This window comes from Astyanax mexicanus, chromosome 9 (genome assembly GCF_023375975.1).
Source record: "Astyanax mexicanus isolate ESR-SI-001 chromosome 9, AstMex3_surface, whole genome shotgun sequence".
Lineage (NCBI taxonomy): Eukaryota > Metazoa > Chordata > Actinopteri > Characiformes > Acestrorhamphidae > Astyanax > Astyanax mexicanus.
Window position 1 is genome coordinate 25962324 of NC_064416.1, and position 18523 is coordinate 25980846.

General features: G+C 37.4%; 1 protein-coding gene across 2 annotated transcripts in view; it reads left to right on the forward strand.

Annotated features, from left to right (window-relative positions):
* carmil2 (capping protein regulator and myosin 1 linker 2) overlaps positions 1–18523 on the forward strand; it is a 67453-nt gene that overhangs the window by 15628 nt on the left and 33302 nt on the right. For both annotated transcript variants that reach the window (XM_022679717.2, XM_049483576.1), the window contains exons 10-30: positions 1185–1273; positions 1566–1660; positions 1781–1867; positions 2501–2610; positions 3313–3390; positions 3566–3642; positions 3746–3850; positions 4497–4566; positions 4687–4768; positions 7186–7282; positions 8124–8178; positions 9588–9760; positions 9874–9942; positions 10051–10144; positions 10965–11063; positions 12354–12482; positions 13253–13366; positions 14169–14341; positions 15407–15494; positions 15598–15690; positions 16930–16996. In XM_022679717.2, the coding sequence (XP_022535438.2) occupies positions 1185–1273; positions 1566–1660; positions 1781–1867; positions 2501–2610; positions 3313–3390; positions 3566–3642; positions 3746–3850; positions 4497–4566; positions 4687–4768; positions 7186–7282; positions 8124–8178; positions 9588–9760; positions 9874–9942; positions 10051–10144; positions 10965–11063; positions 12354–12482; positions 13253–13366; positions 14169–14341; positions 15407–15494; positions 15598–15690; positions 16930–16996 (2044 nt within the window). The remainder of the gene's footprint in view (positions 1–1184; positions 1274–1565; positions 1661–1780; positions 1868–2500; positions 2611–3312; positions 3391–3565; positions 3643–3745; positions 3851–4496; positions 4567–4686; positions 4769–7185; positions 7283–8123; positions 8179–9587; positions 9761–9873; positions 9943–10050; positions 10145–10964; positions 11064–12353; positions 12483–13252; positions 13367–14168; positions 14342–15406; positions 15495–15597; positions 15691–16929; positions 16997–18523) is intronic.

An 18523-nucleotide genomic window follows, 5' to 3' on the forward strand; every position in this document is an offset into this window, starting at 1 on the left:
ATACAGCAAATCCAGAAAAGGCAAAACAAAAGACATAAACCGATAATCCGAAAACAGGGTCGTAACGAGAAGGCAAAAACAGAACATAGGAAAACGCTTAGTATGCAACATGAGTCGGCAATACCTCACGGTGTTTGTTTACAAACGGCCACCTTAAATACAGGAAGCTAGAGGGGAATGAACCGGAACCAACTCAGAACACAGGCGAGTCAGAGCATCGGAGCGTAACGTGATTGGGTGAAGATGAGCGGGTGTTGTTGATGTCATTGTTAAGGGGATTTTGGGAAATGGAGTCCGGTAGTGTGGAAGGAGAACACGACGGCGTGACAATTAGTTGTAAAATGCAGTCAAAAACAAGACTCAAAAAAAGTCCTGATATATTACTGCTTACCCATGTGCCATTTTAGCTCAATGAACTTAAACTTAAATGCGAATAAAACTAAAAAAAAATTGGTAGTTTACAGGTGAAATTTCCTGCAGACCACTGTGCAAACTCTATAAATTCCAATTATATGTGTTCAAATCATTTCTACTCTGCCTTCAGTTCTTCTTTTGCCCTTAAGTAGAAGTTTGAAATATTTTTCACAGACATCCCCCTAAGAAACTAATACCGTCCGGATAGGGCTTTAGCCTAGGAACAATGAGAGCAACAAAGCCAAGTACTGAAAAACCTTTTAAAAGCTTGAACTAATTCAGACTCTCAGCCACAAAGTAGAATTTCACAGTTCTAATATTGAAGCATCTTGATTCCAGAGTAAGTTTTTGTCTATTGTTCGGACAAAGGTTTTGGGTCAGCTGCTTGAGAACTGTCCAGAGAAAGCAACAAGAGACACCCCAGCTTAATCCTAACTCCCCAACTCCTCCCAAAAGTATTGACTGGAGCTTCATTCATCATTCCAGAGAAGCTCTATTTCTCCACAGCTCCCTCCAGCCCACACCTATTATCAGACATCGTGCCAATTGGTTTATATTTATCTGCTCCAGAGGGTCCTGTTCTATTGGCAGTACTTTTCTGCAAGCTCATATACAATCTTACATTCCATTAAATGCTATATTGGTTTTTACTTCTCCTCTAAATTTTAGAGATACAAAGTGTTTGCACGACAGTGACAATTTGTCTGTAACCCAATATTATTTCTGGCTCATCATTTTTATAAATGTCCTCTGCTTTTCTGTGTGTCTAGACACTAGACGTGCAGGAGCAGGTGATCTACCTCATTAACCGATCCACGGCTCTGCAGGAGTTGTGCCTGGAGGCAGGCGGACTCAAAGCGTGAGTATAGGCTATAAACGCTTCCTCAGCTTCAGCACCCACTTGCCCTCAAGATGACAATCAAAGCTGAAAGACATTCCTCACGAGAGTCTCATAAGATCCATTACATAATCTTCTGTGTGGATTTCAAATCTCATCATCTCTCAGTCTTTCCTTTCAGATTAGCTATGAACGTGATTTAATCATTGAACAGTCTTTAAAAAAAAGTTTTAATGTTAAAAAATGTCCAAATAAAAAAAAAGAAAGAGTAACTGATTTCTCACAGTCTCTCTCTCTCTGAATTTCTCTGTAGGGATTTTGCTATAAAGCTGGCCGGAGCTCTTCATGAACAGCGTGCCTCTGCTCTCCATGTCATCAATCTGTCTGCCAACCCTATAGAGGATAAAGGTGCGTCTGCAGTTTTATCTCAGATCTGGATGGTTAAATACTAAAACTAGTAATAAATGCTTCCTGTTGCTTATCTCTCTCTCTCTCTCCCTCTCTCTCTCTCTCTCTCTCTCTCTGTAGGTGTAATATCTCTCAGTCAGAGTTTGTCGCAACTACCACATAGTCTCAGTCGGCTTTATCTCTCCAAGATCTCTCTCTCCTCAAAAGGTACCCAGATTTCTTTGCTATGTTGCAGTAAAGATAGAGACTACTCCAAATGTATTAGCACTTTTGGCCCACTGCTGTTTTTTACACAACAGCTTCCTGAACATGCAAAGGCATTAGAATCAGGCTGGTAAATATTGATTAATATCACATTACATTTCTTAATTTCTGCCAATATGGTTTTCTGAAATTGATAAAAACAACATAAAAGCCACAGATAAACTGCTAAGAAAGCCCTAAAAAATCTTACATACACGTTTGAAAAATGAATTTGCTGAAATGAATGAATGCTGATATTAATTTAATATTAATATTAATGCCCCCTGTGATTAACGCCAGTCTGTGACAGATGCCGTAAATAATGTATTCTGAAATATCAGAAACTTATGTCCATTTTTTCTTACATGTTCCTGCTCAATTTACAGACACAAAATAGCATTTATAGCATTAGCTCACAGGACTTGAACTTAAATGTGAATAAAACTGAAAAGACTGGTACTTTAAAGGTGAAATTTTCTGCAGACCACTGCGAAACCTCTATAGATTCCAATTATATGTGTTAAACTAATTTCTGCTCTGCCTTAAGTTCTTGTTTTGCTCTTCACTTCACTTTCACTGTTCTCGTATTGTCTTCAGGATTGGGCAGTGTAGCTCATATGCTCCTCCAGACCAAATCTCTCTCCAACTCATTGACCCACCTGGACCTGAGTTTAAATGCAGGATGCTTGGCTACAGAGGAAGCTTCGGTGAGTGACAGAGACAGACAAACAGACAGACAGACAGATAGAAAGGAATATAATGGGGTACTTCAAAGCACACTAACTCATTTTTATACAGATCTTGCCAAGGGGAATGAGCTTGGTGACATAAAAAGGGTCGATATGGTACATTAAGCTTAAATGATTTGTTCTCTCTGTGGGGGGTAATAAAAGTTGTTTATTTCATATTAAATATTCTAAAACAAAGAAGAAGAGTAGACATTAGATGTGTTGGCCCAGCCCAAACTTTTCCTCTTTTCTTTTCCTCCATATTTATTGATAAAACTGAACTCAACCCCAAATTTCACACTTGTCTCATTTCACGCTGTAAATGAGACTTGGCTCAGTTTGATTTAGGAGGTCCTGATTTTCCTGCCTGATCCAGATTTAATTAATTGACTAACTAGTGGTATAAATTTAGGGCCATCTATAGGAAAGCAGATTAAGTCTCAGAAATTAAAATTATTAATTATTAATTATTAATTATTTAATATTATTATTAATATTAAAATAGATGAGTTGGATAAAAATCTTAAAATGATGTTACCCACCTCTCATTGATTTTAAGCAGGACTTATGATATTTTTTTGTGTTTAAAAAGATATACAGAAATTGGGGACATCAAAATAGAAATTGGTGAACATCATGCATGAGGATTAAATTAAATGGAGTGCTTCCTATCTCTTTCAGAGCTTCTTAAAATTCCTGTCTTCTCCCAACGCTGTGATTCACCTGAACCTTAGTGCGACTGACTGTCCTCTAGATGCTGTGAGTGACTTCTCCACTTTCACTCTCATCATTTGGGAATAACTACTGTGTGTTGTTGAAAAAAGCAAATATGGAAGCTATTTACTGAATGATGTTAGCGTTAGTAAATTTTGATTTGATTTTTCAATTAGAGAAACTGTATTTAGTCCCACCCCCACTTTCTCTCTCTGTGTAGCTCTTTGTCTCTCTCTGTTATGGATGCTACACTAGTTTATCCTACCTCAACCTCTCCAGAAACGTCTTCTCCCATAGGTAAGTTCAGCACAGTTTCAAATCACTGGCCCCATCATCAGCCTGTTTGTAAACGTGTGTTAAGACTGTAGACAGAGATCTAAATGTGCTGTCTGTGTTGTAGGAAGGTGCGGGAGGTGACACGCAGTGTGAGAGAGTTCTTTACTAAAAGCATGGAGCTGAAGTACGTGGGGCTGGCCAACACCAAACTACCTCCTGAGGCCCTCAGGTAACAGATATATTAGGGTTACTAAAACTGGAACTCTTGTAGTCCTGTAATAGAAGGATATCCCCTAGAATACATTTTTTGGTCCTAGGTATCTTGTATTTGTCATATTAGGTCTAACGTTGTTGTTCAATGGCAGACCTTAAATAATGCAAAGAAAACAAGTTCATAATCATAGTTTTAAGAGTTCAGAAATCAATATTTGGCGGAATAACATTGGTTTTTAATCACAGTTTTAATGCATCTTGGCATCTTCTCCTCCACCAGTCTTACACACTGCTTTTGGAAGTTTATGCCACTCCTGGTGCAAAAAGTCAAGCAGTTCAGCTTGATTTGATGGTTTTGTTGTGATCATCTATCCCCCTCTTGATTATATTCCAGAGGTTTGGTTAAATCAAAGATACATATTTTTAAGTAGTCTCTTATTTTTTTTCCAGAGCTGTATATATTTTATCTCTGTTAACAACCAAGAAAATATAATTTTGCCAAAAAAAAATAAGCATTTTTCACAGGTTGTTTGTGTTGTTTTCGACCAAAATCGCTTAAACAGAGATCATGTGGATGGGTTTACATTATAAATCTGCTGTGGTTTGAAATAATCTCCCCATTATGTGATTTGAACTGTGCATGTTTTCATATGTGTTATCAGGTTATTGCTCCAGGGTCTGGCCACTAACAGTCACCTCTCCGAGCTGGAGCTGGACATCAGCAGTTGTGAGGTATGTGTGCCTTCACTTACAGTAATATGCACAATACATACAGTATATTAGCTGCACAGGCTCATCTTCAGGCATGCTGGTGCTGTTGACTCTGACATGTGTTTTGTTTCACATGTGCAGCTGAGGTCCAGTGGAGCTCAGGTAATTCAAGAGCACATCTTTGAGACCAAGGCCATAGGGAGCTTGAATCTGTCTGACAATGGTACAGTCTCTATTTTTATCTTTTCATTTCCCTATTCTCCCACACGGATATCTATGTTACTACCTCTGTCTGCCTCTATTTTAACCCCCTGTACTCTCCTATACTTTCACTTGAATGTGCCACTCAGTCATTCTACAGGCCACTATGTGATTAATTAGAACCAGTGTACAGACATTTTATACATCAAATCATGTTAATAAAAAAAATAATAGTCATCTTTACTGTATATATTGGTTTTTAAAAAGAAGGTTATTTGTGTGCAAAGAAATACAAAATGTAGATTAAAACTACAATAGGTTAAAAAAGGAATAAGCAAAAAGTTTACACAAAGAAAAAAGAACTATACATTTATAAAATATATATAATACATTGGAATGCCAATATCATATATAATGATAGAATTTAATTTTTAATTTTACCCCATTTTCTTCCAATTTGAAAGGCTAGTTACCCAATCCCTGTTCATATTTACTTCTATAGATCACTATCTACCCACCAAAAGAGAGCAGTTGTGCTCTCTCAGAGTCTGACTGCTGATGGCAAAGCAGCATAATCTGCAATTTCAAACCAGCAATTTGTGGTTGATAGTGCCTTTATCCCCTGGACCATTCAGAGTCCCCTTGTGTAAAAAAAAAAAAGTATATTAGGCACGCATATTCCTTTATCACAAATTGTGAAAGAGTAGCCACCAAAAAAAAGAAAGCTGAAAGAGAACAGAATTAATTCAGTCAGTGCTTAATTATTGTTTGCCATCAATTTTTGTTTCTGAATTCTCTCCAATTTAATAATTATTTCCACCCACTGGTCAAAACTCAGCTATACCAAGACGCTACCACCGCCGGAAGAGTGAAGAATAACGTACTTCCTCTTAGCCACATAAAACTAGCAACCACATCTAACACAATGCTAAGCAATGCCATTAAATATATCTGAACATGCTAACTGCTATTTCTGCTACATCAGATAACAACAGATGGCTGACTCGATCTGTATATAAAGGAGGGGCATCCTGCTCATCCAGAAAAAGCAAAGCCAACTGTGTGTTTTGGCACTTAGACAGCAGTGCCACTTAAGTTGCCTTAAATTGGGTTTATTATAAATTTTATCATTTCAGTAATTTTCAGTAATGATAAATATGCTGATCACACTGAACATAATGAGCAGTCATATAATCTGTTGTATTATCATTTAAGTACACTTTGTTGGAAACTTACCTCACAAATTATATAATAACCCTGTCATGGCAAAAAGGACTTGTGGCCCTGGAAGCAGAGGTGATTAATGATATCCAACTGAAAAGAAGGTGTGCAGAAAGAGACAGAGTCATGAATTATTCTGTGTCTCTGTGTCTCTGTGTTTAGAGAGTATGTCTCCCCTGACACCTCCCTCATCTAACACAATTCTGGAAGAAAATGTGCTACAGAACATATCATGCTACAAAAGATACCTAGGAATTCCCAGGTGCAAATAGGTGCTTTTTAACACACCTATTTACAACGCAATTCAGTGCACGCAAAATCTATTTATGCAAATCAGAAAATGTTGTGAAGGTATGGAAAATGCCAATAAAAAAATAAATGCAGTGTTTTCTTATATTTACATTGACTTGTATTTCATTATGGAGAGTATGTTTTTTTTTTATTTATTAATATATTTTTTATTATTTTTTTTTTCTCTTCAACTTCTTAAACATCTAAAAACATCTATTGCTGCATTTCAGACTTGCAACACATTAAAATTATTCTTAAAATTATTTATTATTCCTAAAAAAATGATCTATTGCCTTCTCTTCTAAAGTGTGCTTCTGCAGTTTGGTTCAGCTCATCTAGTCCAGTTTCTTTTCATTCATTCATTCATTCATTTATTCATCCATTGTCAATACCACCTCATCCATCAAGGGTCGTGGGGGGGGCTCGAGCCTTTTCCAGCCGGCATCGGGTGGAAGGCAGTATACACCCTGGACAGGCCGCCAATCCATCTGTATAAATATATACAGAAGATATGGTAAAAGTCTAGCAGTAGCTTTTAGCCTAATGTGTGTCCTCTTTCCCTCTGCAGCTTTTACTTCATTACTTCAGCTGCCCTTCTGCAGACACAAACACAGGAAAAGCTGAAAACAAATAGCCTGTTTCACATGAACTTGTATTGCAGTAGCTGGAATAATTTGCAGTTGATGTGCTAATCTCCATTATCAACAACATACTCCAATATTACTCCAAAGTTGCTTACACATTTTTAATGCTTCACTACCACCAGGTTATCTCTCAATATATCTGAAGTATAGTAGCTATAATACTTCTCATTATGACATGTATTAACAGGTTTGGAACAGTTGGCGTTGCTTTTCATCGATTTACCAAAAAGTAATCATTAGGGCTGATAAAAGTTACTATCATTTTTTTGTGATTGACCTGCAGGTTTTGAGAATGACATGGTTACTCTTGTGCTGTCCATTGGGCGGAGTAAATCTATACGACACCTGGCCATCGGACGCAACTTCCCGAGGAAATCTAGGTAAGGTCTTTTATGATGCATTTACTTGTATTCACTCTCTACTCATCCAATAACCCTTTCATTCACATATATTATATAAGCTGAGGTGTTGGGACACATACACATTATACCTACAGGACCTTTTATGATAGTCCATGCTAATTCTTAATATGCATTAACATGGAGTTGAACAACTTCTGTAGGTCTGACTGCAGGTTTTGAAGCCTACAGTTAATTATGCAGCAGAGCATTGCTATTGCTAGGTGCTGCATGAAACACCTGAATTCAATAATTATGTGTCCCAATACATCCATACTTCCATTCATATATCCATCCATGATGCATTAATCCATTTGTTCATTTTATCCATTCATTGATCTGTTCATTAATTTATTCACCAGCATATTCATCAATTCATACATTCATCCTTTCATCCATTTAGCAGTGCTTCCATGCACATATCTATTCATCCTTTCTTACATCTGTCCATAATTCCATCCTTTAATGCATACATCCGTTCACCATTCTTGTTTTCATAAATTGTTTGTTGATTAATTCCTTCTTCTATCTATTTATGCATATTTCAGTACACTCATCCATGCATCCATTCACCCGATTATTTGTTCATCTATATTTATATCCATACCTCCAAGCACGTATTCTTTTATTTATCTGTTCTTTTACTAACCTGTAACCAATAAGTTTCATTAATTAATCACTTGTATGTATCTGTCCATAAATCAACCCATGCTATCCTCCCATGCACACATCTATCTATGCATTCATATGCTTTTCTTCTTATTCATTTACAAGTTGCCATCTCTCCGTCTCTGTCTCTCTTTTCTTTCTCTCACATTCTCAGAGCTCTGACAGATGTTCTGCACAGAATCGTGCACATGATTCAGGAAGAAGATTGTGTGAGTAATGGATCTTCTCCACTCAAAAGAACACTTCGCCATAAACCGCCTTTATCCTCTGTGGTATGATTACTGTTACAGGAGGGCAGATGCAGATAGATTTATATCGCTGCTTTAGTCATAGCTACTGGCATCATTATTACAACAAAACACCAGTGCTTGCCCCCTGCCTGTGCTGAGTATTAGGATTAGAAGTGACCTACAGACCAGTCATGCATGATAACAGACAATAGGGCTAGTGTGTATAGCGTAATAAATCAGTTGTGTGAGAGTGTGCCTGTGTGCACATTAGAATGGCTTCAAAGGAAAAGTCCTCAGAGACGCCTACCCCTCCTCCCTCCAGCAAAGCAGCCGTTTTAATTACCCACAATCCCTCTCCACCGAGGCACACCCGCCTTGTTAATTACCCAGCTCCAACTTTGAGGCATCTCTCATTAAAACTGACTCAGCTGCAATCTTCTCCTTCTCTCTGTCTCTATCTCTCTCTTTCAAGACACAATCAGTGGCTTTGTGTTCTCATTGACTGTTAAATATCTTGACAGCTTGATTGCTTTTCATTGCTTTTTTCATTTCATGGTGACAAATTATAAAAGTTTTTTTTGCACACAACCTAGTGTCAGTTCTGGGATTTTTTTTAGTAGCTGCCTCTAATTCTGTGGTATTCCAATGACTTCACAAACTGCATTCCAAACTGCACAAACAGAAATGAGTGATAGCTATATTCGCATTAAATTGAAAGAATTTCACCAAAATCACTAAATTTGTGCATAATTTAAGTGCTAACAAAATATTTGTAACAGAACCTGAATTTGTTGCTAAAGATATTATGGTTATAGTCCTTAGCAGTCTTAATCACAACACTACTGCAAACAAAGATGACAGTAGCTATCTGACTGATTTTTTTGCATTTAGTTGAAAAATTATTTGCGTGGATTATGCTAGTCTTTACTTGCCTTTTGTATGTTGTTTAATTTTTTTTTATATTTTTGCTTTGTCTTTTGATTCTGGAATTCTCACACATAAGCTTTATTCATGCTGGACATAGTGTTTGGGCATGGAATTTAATTCAGATTTCAGTTGGGTCCCAGGCCCCAGTTGCCCCACCCCTAGAACCTAGTGCCTCAGTCCAATGATATGCCCCTTCTCAAAGTCATGTCTAGCAGTCAACTCCCTACAGTACCTAACGTAGCCTCAGAGAAACTTTTCGTAGGGCAGCAGAGGAAGAATTTAAAATCCCTAATCAGAGGTCTAATCAGGGTACACCATTTCATATTTGTTTGAGACATAACTGCATGGTGGATTTTGCATTTTTTATTAATGAGTTTATGTTTTAATTTTTTAAGAGTAGATGTAGGAGATGGTCATTTCTTCATTGATTGTCATGTCTCCTTTTCCTTCTTTCTGCTCAGCCTTTGGAGTCTCTATCTGTGTGTGATTCCAAGCTAAATACGGGCACCACCATCCTCATAAACAGCCTGGGTAGCAGCTCTGCCCTCTCCAAGATTGACATCAGTGGGAACTGCATCGGAGACACAGGCGCCAAGATGCTAGCCAAGGTCCTCACAATCAACACCAAGCTCAGGTATGCTTCCTGTTCAGTCTGATACATCTTACAGACAGTGCACTGACCATGCAGACTTCTACAGAGGTGTTATAAATTCCTTGATTAATGTTCTGCTGCATTGCTTGTTACAGAACTCTGGTCTGGGACCGAAATAATGTGACTGCTGTGGGTTTTATGGATGTGGCCAATGCTCTGGAGAGGTGTGTTCGGATGGGACTGATGTTCACTTTAATGTTAAAATTGTTTTTTTTTTTGTAAATACCTCATTGTTATTTATTTTTTTGTCATTGTGTTTGTGTGTTATGTAGGAACAACACACTACAACACATGTCCATCCCGATGAGTGATATGGCACAGGCCTACCGTTCCAACCCAGAGAAAACGGAGGAGGCAATGCAGAAGGTTTGCATAGGCTAGCTAAAGGTCATCTGCAGGATTGTATAGACAAAGAAAGTTAAGAAATGCGTGATGTTGTTAGAATAGTCTTGTTGTCAACCGAAAACTGCTTTAAAACTATATTTGGCAGCAAATAGATGTTTAGATTTGGCCTAAATTTCAGGAAGATATTTTATGATGCATAAGATATCTGCATTTTATATATTTTACACTATTTGTAAACATTTACAAATAAATGGTGCATTCACTACATCTGTAATGATAATCCGCATGTATTTAGTCACAGTTTTTATATTTTAAAAATGGTTATGAATCTGTGTCAGCATATACAAACACAGCACATGAAAAATGCAGTGACATGCCACATCTCATGAGACAAGAACTAGTATGGTGTCCCATGAATTTTGCCTTGCCCCATAGAACCTAAAGAACATTACACTGACCTGTAAAGTACAGTGTGGATGTATTGTAAACACGTGACACTGTTGGATTCCTGCACAACTTTGGAAATGGAATGTCCCATCCATATGGTACTTTATATCAGGCCTCACTCAAACTGCAATAATTCATGCCACCTTGCCATGTTGACTACGCTGGCCAGTGTTCAACCTCACTTACAAGATAACATCTCACAACTTATACAGGTGTAGGCGGTGTTCCCAAGCCATCTCCTTTACCATCAATTTACATGCTGCTTTCCTTTTGGTTTGTCAGTGTATATACATTCTGAGCCACAGTTACAGTCACATATAAGTGCACCCTTAAGACTACGGTAAGCATTTTACCCATACTACCTCTGCAAATGTGTGTATGTTTGTGTCCACAGATTCAGGAGTGCTTACGGAGGAATAGTCAGAGGACATGCACTTCACCTGATGAAATGCTGAGTCTGCAGCAGAGTCTGAAAACCAGCCACTCCGAACAGGTTTTTATAATAACATTTATATTTATTTTATTAGAGTTCTCTGACTTTCTCTAAAGACACACAGTCCATGAGTATGGATTATTGGAACCATGTCCTGTGGTCTAACGAGACCAAGATAAACATGTTTGGCTCAGATGGCGTTCAGCATGTGTAGCGGCGCCCTGGCGAGGATTAACAGGGAAACTGTACTTTGCTTACAGTTAAGCATGGTGGTGATAGCATCATGGTCTGGGGCTGTATGAGTGCTGTTCAACTCATTTTATGTACACAACAAACACTTTTGGCACAATTTGGTCATTTTCAGAGCAAGCTTACGTCACTCAATGCTCAGTGAGCTAGCTAGTGTCGAATTCAACACCCCCACCATCAAAAGCACCCTCTCTCAAGAGTGTATCTTCTTGATAAAAGCAGAGATAATTTGCTTTAACTTACTTAGAAATACGTACAAAAAGTTGCGATTATCTTAGTCACGGTTACATACATAGCGACACAGTGCTTGCTCCCAAGAGGGGGTGATTTTCCTGACAGCAGTGCTGAATTCGGCACAACACCGCCATGTTTGTTTACCGGAATGTGGCATCACTGACATTATGTTGGTCCATTCTCCAAAACAGAATGCACTCACACTACATGCGTGCGGTCGTTGAGTCCAAGTGAACAGTTCATAGTGATCAAACTAGTCAATCGCCCAGACTGCCAAGTGTTAGTACACCCTAAATGGTATAAAAAATATATATACAAAAATCTGAGTGGTGTACTCACTTTTGTGACATACTGTATGTATCAGGTTCCAAAAAGCAAGTAAAGTAAAGTAGAGTAGTGTAGTAGGTACCATGCAGTCGAAAAGTGTCATAAGTAATGCTCAAAGAGATGGTTTTAAATTAGCCTTAAATTAAAGACACCAGTGTAAAAGTTTATTAAACCATCTTAAACGACTGTGGATTAAGTTAAGGTGGAACATTGAAGGTCCCTTGGGGTGGATCATGTTTTGACTACTGTCTTCTGATAGGGGAGACCAGTGTCAGTGTTTAAGGTAATGCAAGGGGGGGCTTCACCAAGCCTGTCGTAACTTCTTGGCTTAGTTTTATGATTACACTGTTCTTAGCTTACAAGTTTTATCAGACTATAGGAGCATGTTCTAAGTGAATTATTTGGTGAGGAAGGCCTCATGCATTACATAAATGGAGAGTGTGAATCTGATGAAAGAGATGAAATAGACCAAATGTAAATTAATATTAGGCAATCTCTCTCTCTCTCTCTTATGCTGTCTCTCTATCACTCTTTCTCCAGCAAGTACAGCACGTCTGTCAGAAGCTTCAAGAGACCATGAGGCCTCTTTCTTGCTACAACATCCAGGAAGTTCAGAGTGACATCCTGTCTGCAGAAGAGGCTCTTCAGCACGCCAGAATAGCCATTAAAGTATGATCTCACCTATAACATCATTTCCCTTCAGTCAGAAAATTGAATGCTCAGTCAACCAGAAAGCTCAACCTAAGAAGCTAGAAAAGAGCTGGAGGAACGGCGCTCACTATATATTCACTGATTGGTCATATCATTTAAACCACTGACAGGTGAAGAGTATAACACTAATCATCGTGTTATAGTGGCACCTGTCAAAGGGTGACTCTACTAGTCAGAAATGAAGTTGATGTGTTAAAAGCTGGAACACTTTGAGACACTTTGACAAGGCCCTAGGCAGCTAGACGACTGTAACATTAGCATAAATCTGACAAGACATGTACCTCAAATTGCTCCTTTATTTATGAAACCATTGTTTAATACAAAATCAGGTGATAAGCCAATATAAACTCACAGTGGAAAATTACAATAAACTGGGAGGTTGCAGTTAATAGTTATTAGGGCAAGAATCTGAATGTTTATACTCTGATACTATTCTACAGTACTTTACTGTAAATAATAAAGTATTTGATAAGCAACAGATATCAGAGATAAGACATGGTGTATTTTTATGTATTCTTATTAATGCAATGCAAAAATGCAAAATGTACTGTATGTGAGGCTTATATCATTAAGAGGCAAAGATTTCTGTGTTTAATCACTCTTATCTACTCCCTCTGCAGTGTGTAAAAATGATTCTGTTTCTTAGGCTGTTTTTAAAGCTTCTTATGCTATATCATGAACTACTACAGATTAATCTGTTGGTTTTAATGTCTGCTCTGGCTGTTTAGTCTTTACACAGAATTTATGAGTTGGGGAGGTCACCCTCTGCTGGTGATACAGTGCATCACATCCTGGCTGATGTAGCCAAAGCCATAAGCAGTGAACTGACTGAAGAAATCCAGGTAAAATATTTTTACAAAATGTGCTGCTAGAAATGTATTACATTACACACTACATTTTGATCCAGAGTGGTTCCATCAGTTTATTTACAAGTGCTAAATTATTAACTGATTTAGATTTTTTTTAGGTTTAAGGTTTGAGTTGGACTTGGACTTACAGCTCTAGAAAAAAAATTAAGAAACCACTTCAGTTTCTGAATCAGTTTCTCCGATTTTGCTATTTATAGGTATACGTTTCAGTAAAATTAATATTGTTGTTTTATTATATAAACTACAGACAACATTTCTCCCAAATTCCAAATAAAAATATTGTCATTTAGAGGATTTATTTGCAGAAAATGAGAAATGGCTGAAAAAACAAAATTTGTTGGAATAACCCTGGTTTTTAATCCCAGTTTTCATGCGTCTTGGCATGTTCTCCTCCACCAGGCTTACACATTGCTTTTGGATAACTTTATGCCACTCATGTTGCAAAAAATCAAGCAGTTTAGCTTGGTTTGATGGTTTCAGAGGTTTTCAATTAGGTAAAATCAAAGAAACTCATAATTTTTTAGTGGTCTCTTTTTTTTCCTAGAGCTGTATGTTTGATAGAATTGTACCGGTATTTCATATATTTCTTTGTATATATCTTAATATGTATATATATAATTCAGGGGGTTTACATAGATGTGTAGGTGAATGTTTGTTAAGTAATAAACAGGTAGTAAGTGTAAGGCGTCTAAAACTTGTGAGAAGAAAACACTTTATTGCATTATGTTTTGAGGCACTGGTCTGAGGACAGTTCTGTATGGGTTTTTTAATGCAGGAACAGGCACAGGCGATGCTGCAGTTTGCCCAGGCATCCTGCCCCCGAGTTGTCCAGAGAATGAGTGTCAGCGAGCAGCTGGCCAACCGCGTTGCCAGTAAAACCCAACAAGCCACACGGTTCATCCACAGCACAGTGAAGGAGGCAGAGAACAGCATCAGGGAAAAGCTCAGGTGAAACACACACACACACACACACACCCACACACACATATTAACCAGTTGGAGCCTAGATCTATTATCCATTTTTTTGGGGGGGGTTTTCCATTATTTGCAAAAATATAAAAAATTTAAATATACAAACGTATACTAAATCAGGGGTAATAGTATAATACAAACCATAAAATAAAGTTTGTGTCTCTTAATGCAAAAAAATATACGAACATAATTTCTTCCGGTTCCAAATCTAAACACAGAAGGGACATAATATAATAAGATGTAGAGGTAAACATCTAGAACGAAACTCAGTTAACCTTTTCCAGATACAAATGTATCTTTCAGAGTTCTGGTGCAACTCGAAGGTTAGTTTTTCCATAGGTAACCATTTGTCAATTTGCTTCAACCACATCTTTTTAGAAGGGATGTCGGTTTTTGAACTTAATAACAGAATACACTTTCTGGCGAGATAAAATAAAATATGCAGAAGGCTAATGTTATCCTTGTTCAGTTAGTACAGCATTTAAGATATACACTTCTGGAGACATATAACATAAATATATGCCAGTTATTTCTTTTATGGCCAGATGAATTTCCTTCCAGTAATTTTGTAGTTTGACACATGACCAAAAAACATGTATAACCGTGCCCAAGTTCAGCAAAACATTTAAAAACATTTTTGAAGTATTAGAGAATATCCTGTGCAGGGGAACTGGGGTAAGATACATCCTATGGAAATCATAATGTGGAAATTTCTGTAAATTATTTGATAACTGTCTGATTAGCATGTGTTGTGGAGTCCCACAGGGTTCTACTTAAGGGCTTATAATGTAAAAAATGTAAATGTTATGTTCTAAAGAGTTAATGTAATCTTTTATCAGGTTTCTAATTGTGTATGGCTTCTAAATTTTAAATAACTGTCATCATCTTTCTTGTCATGGTTTTGATTTGAGTTTCTCCTACTTTGAAATGATCGTTCCACCACCTCTTTTTCCACTCTCTCTCTCTCGTTCTCTCTCTCTCTCTCTCTTTCTCTGTGTCTCTCTCTCTCCCTCTCTCTCTCTCTCTCTCCCTCTCCCTCAGTGAACTGAAACTGTCAGTCAGCGTCTCTCTGGTGGAGAGTATCATTGCGGAAGTTCTGCAGGACTTGTCAGTGGCTCAGCAGAAACTGGTGTGTTCACCTTTGTGGATGTATGCTCTGTGCACTATGTAAGTGTGTGTACTGTATATGTGTATGTGTGTGTGGTGCTTATGTCAAACACTGTTTATTTCAGGATAAGCATTTAAAGGAGTACTCCCAGCCCATCAGCAGCAAGACCAACGTGCCCCAGCTAAGAGTGGTGGAGAATGAGTTCCCTACTGATGAGGTCAGTTAGATCACACCCTCGAGACCCATCTACACTCAAGAGTACTCCTAAACTCCTGACCTGGTCTGTGTGTACATGCTAGTAGATGATCAGCTAAGGTTTCTTATAGTGTTAGTATCTTCACACTTGCTGCAAACCTTTCCACAAAAGTGTATTTTATAGGGATTTTATCTGATAAACCAGCAGAAAGTAGAAAGTCATTGTGAAGTGAAAAGAAAATAATAAATGCTGAAAGTTTTTTTACCAGTACTAATCTGGAAAGTGTGGTATGTCTTTACCAGCTTTGCACATCTAGAGACTGTGATTTGTATCTATTCTTCTTTGCAAAATAGCTCAAGCTCAATCAGGTTGGATGGAAAGCGTCTTTGAACCGCCACAGATTCTCAATCATGTCTTGGAATTGGGGCACTGCTCTCACTGGTCTCTGCAGTGAGGCTGAATCAGCCGCTGATTTCACATGTTAAGTGTTAGGGGAATTACTAGTGATAGGGTGAGTTCATATACTCCCAAAGGAGTATATTTGGCTGCAAAATATTTGGCTGCAAAATACTTGAGACTGTGAAGGAGATTCACCTTCCAGCAAGACAATGATTCACCTTCACCTTCCAGCAAGACAATGACCCTAAACATACAGCCAGAGCTGCAGTGGAATGATTTAGATCAAAAAATATTCATGTGTTAGAATGACCCCATCAAAAAAGTATTGATTTCTGAGGTAGGTGTGATGCATTTATGCATGATTTTTATTTGATACAAAATTTGAAAACCATGTATATTTACATTAAATAAAATAAAATACATTCAAGTTTGGGTTTGTTAGGTGACAAAATGTGAAAATAAAAAAATGTAAATCATTTTGCAAGCCACTGTAAATTGGAATTGGACAAAGGGTCTTCCAAATTGGGCTATTTAAATTAGATAAATTAGAAAAAAATACTTGATTGATTTGCATCTCAAAATAAGCCCAGGTGGGGGGTGCAGCAGAGGTATTGTTTTGCTATGTGGTCTAGTATTTGCCATATTTTTGCAAAAGCTTTGGGTCTTTCAGTTAAACTGTAACATATTATGGTGTAATTTCCAATAACTCTGTTGTACCTGTAATATTTTTTATAATTTTATATTTTTTATGTTTTTATTGTGTATAATGTCTAACATATAAATAACTGTTTTTCACATTTCTTGAACACACAGTTGTTGTTTTGTATCGTCATATAGCTGATAGCATTGTCTTGTTTTCAGTATGTACCCATCATCTGGAGGAATAGCTTCCATACCCGGAGTATTCGGCCGGCTCCTTCTGTTAAAAGTAGGTCCTAACTTTCTTAGTCCTTCCACTTATTTTCAATACAGCATATATTTTAATGCTAATACACTAGAAAGTCACCAGTCACTGGATGTGTTCAGTTTCACCATTAGATTTACCATAATAATTTATATGATTTGACTAATTATATAAGCTTACTTGGAGAGAGGTTATGAAATGATTAGCATGCTTATAGACATAAACATAACACTGTGTACACTAATAAAAACTATACTATAGCAGCAGTGGCATTTAGTGCATATAGTGGGTACCCCTTGAATTAGTTGCTGTTTTTTATTTTAGTTAATTTATAAAATAAATGCTTACACATAAAATAACTATATTATATACTTCCTGATAAAAAAAATATGTAATTATTTACATGCACTTTTTGTCACCCCTTCTCTGAAGGGTAGAAGGGCCTCAACCCACACCACTGTTTAGCAGTATGTAAATTGATTGTGAATTGCTTAGGAACACTCTCTTCGATATAAGTATCTGGTGAGTGAGATTTAACATTCCTTGATCCACAGTGTCACGTGTGTACCACGAATATGGCATTGAAGGCATTACCACTCACAGTAAACATAGCAGTGTGTGGTAATGATTATGACCAACAGTATCTGGGTAGAATTGTCCTTGCATGCAGACAAGAGATGTACAGAAATCACGTCACATACTGTACAATGCAGGAGACACCGCATGCGTATCCTGCAGGTCAGTCGGTAGTCCAATACTAGTCCTGTAAAATTTGCATTTCATTGTATATGTAAATATATATATATATTTTTTGTATCACATAAACTAATAAATGTTAGACATATTGGCTTCTGTAAAACATCCTAGATGTTGACATCTGCAGAGGTCAGAGTTTATATAAGCTCTAGTTAAGAGCTGGCTGAAAATAGGGGTCAAAGGACCATTGTTGGGCTTAAAGCTGGAAAGAGCTCAGTGATAGGTTAATAATGGAGCAGCCAAAACAAAGGGAAACATCCCAGTGGGCTAAATGGTAGCCAGTGCATGCTCTCACAAGCCACAATTATGAGCAGAACAATGAGTGTCAGTGTGTCTTTAATGACTGGCTGAAAGAAGTGACATGGCGGTATTTAACCTGGTTCTGTTCTGAATAGATAATACACTTCTCTCCTTAATAGACTGCTGAACCATTTCAATTAAATACACAGCATGCTCAGATATATAACCTTGCACTCTCAAAATTATTAGTATGTTTTTTGAGTGATGGCAGATAGGAACCCACTTTTGGTTCAATATAGAAGCATTTTGTGTTGGTGAATCTAAATATCACACTGTTTATGTTCAATTGATCAGGCTTTTGATTTGAGGTTGTAACACACAGCATTATAGCATGCTGTTACTAGGTTCTTTGGGTGAATATCTGTATTATTAGCGTGGTGTTGCTTTATACTTTGAGTGCAAACATCGGCAGGTACTACTTTGCAATTTAATTCTATTTACACAACATCTGCCATATACAGATCTGGAAAAAATTAAGAGACCATTTCAGTTTCT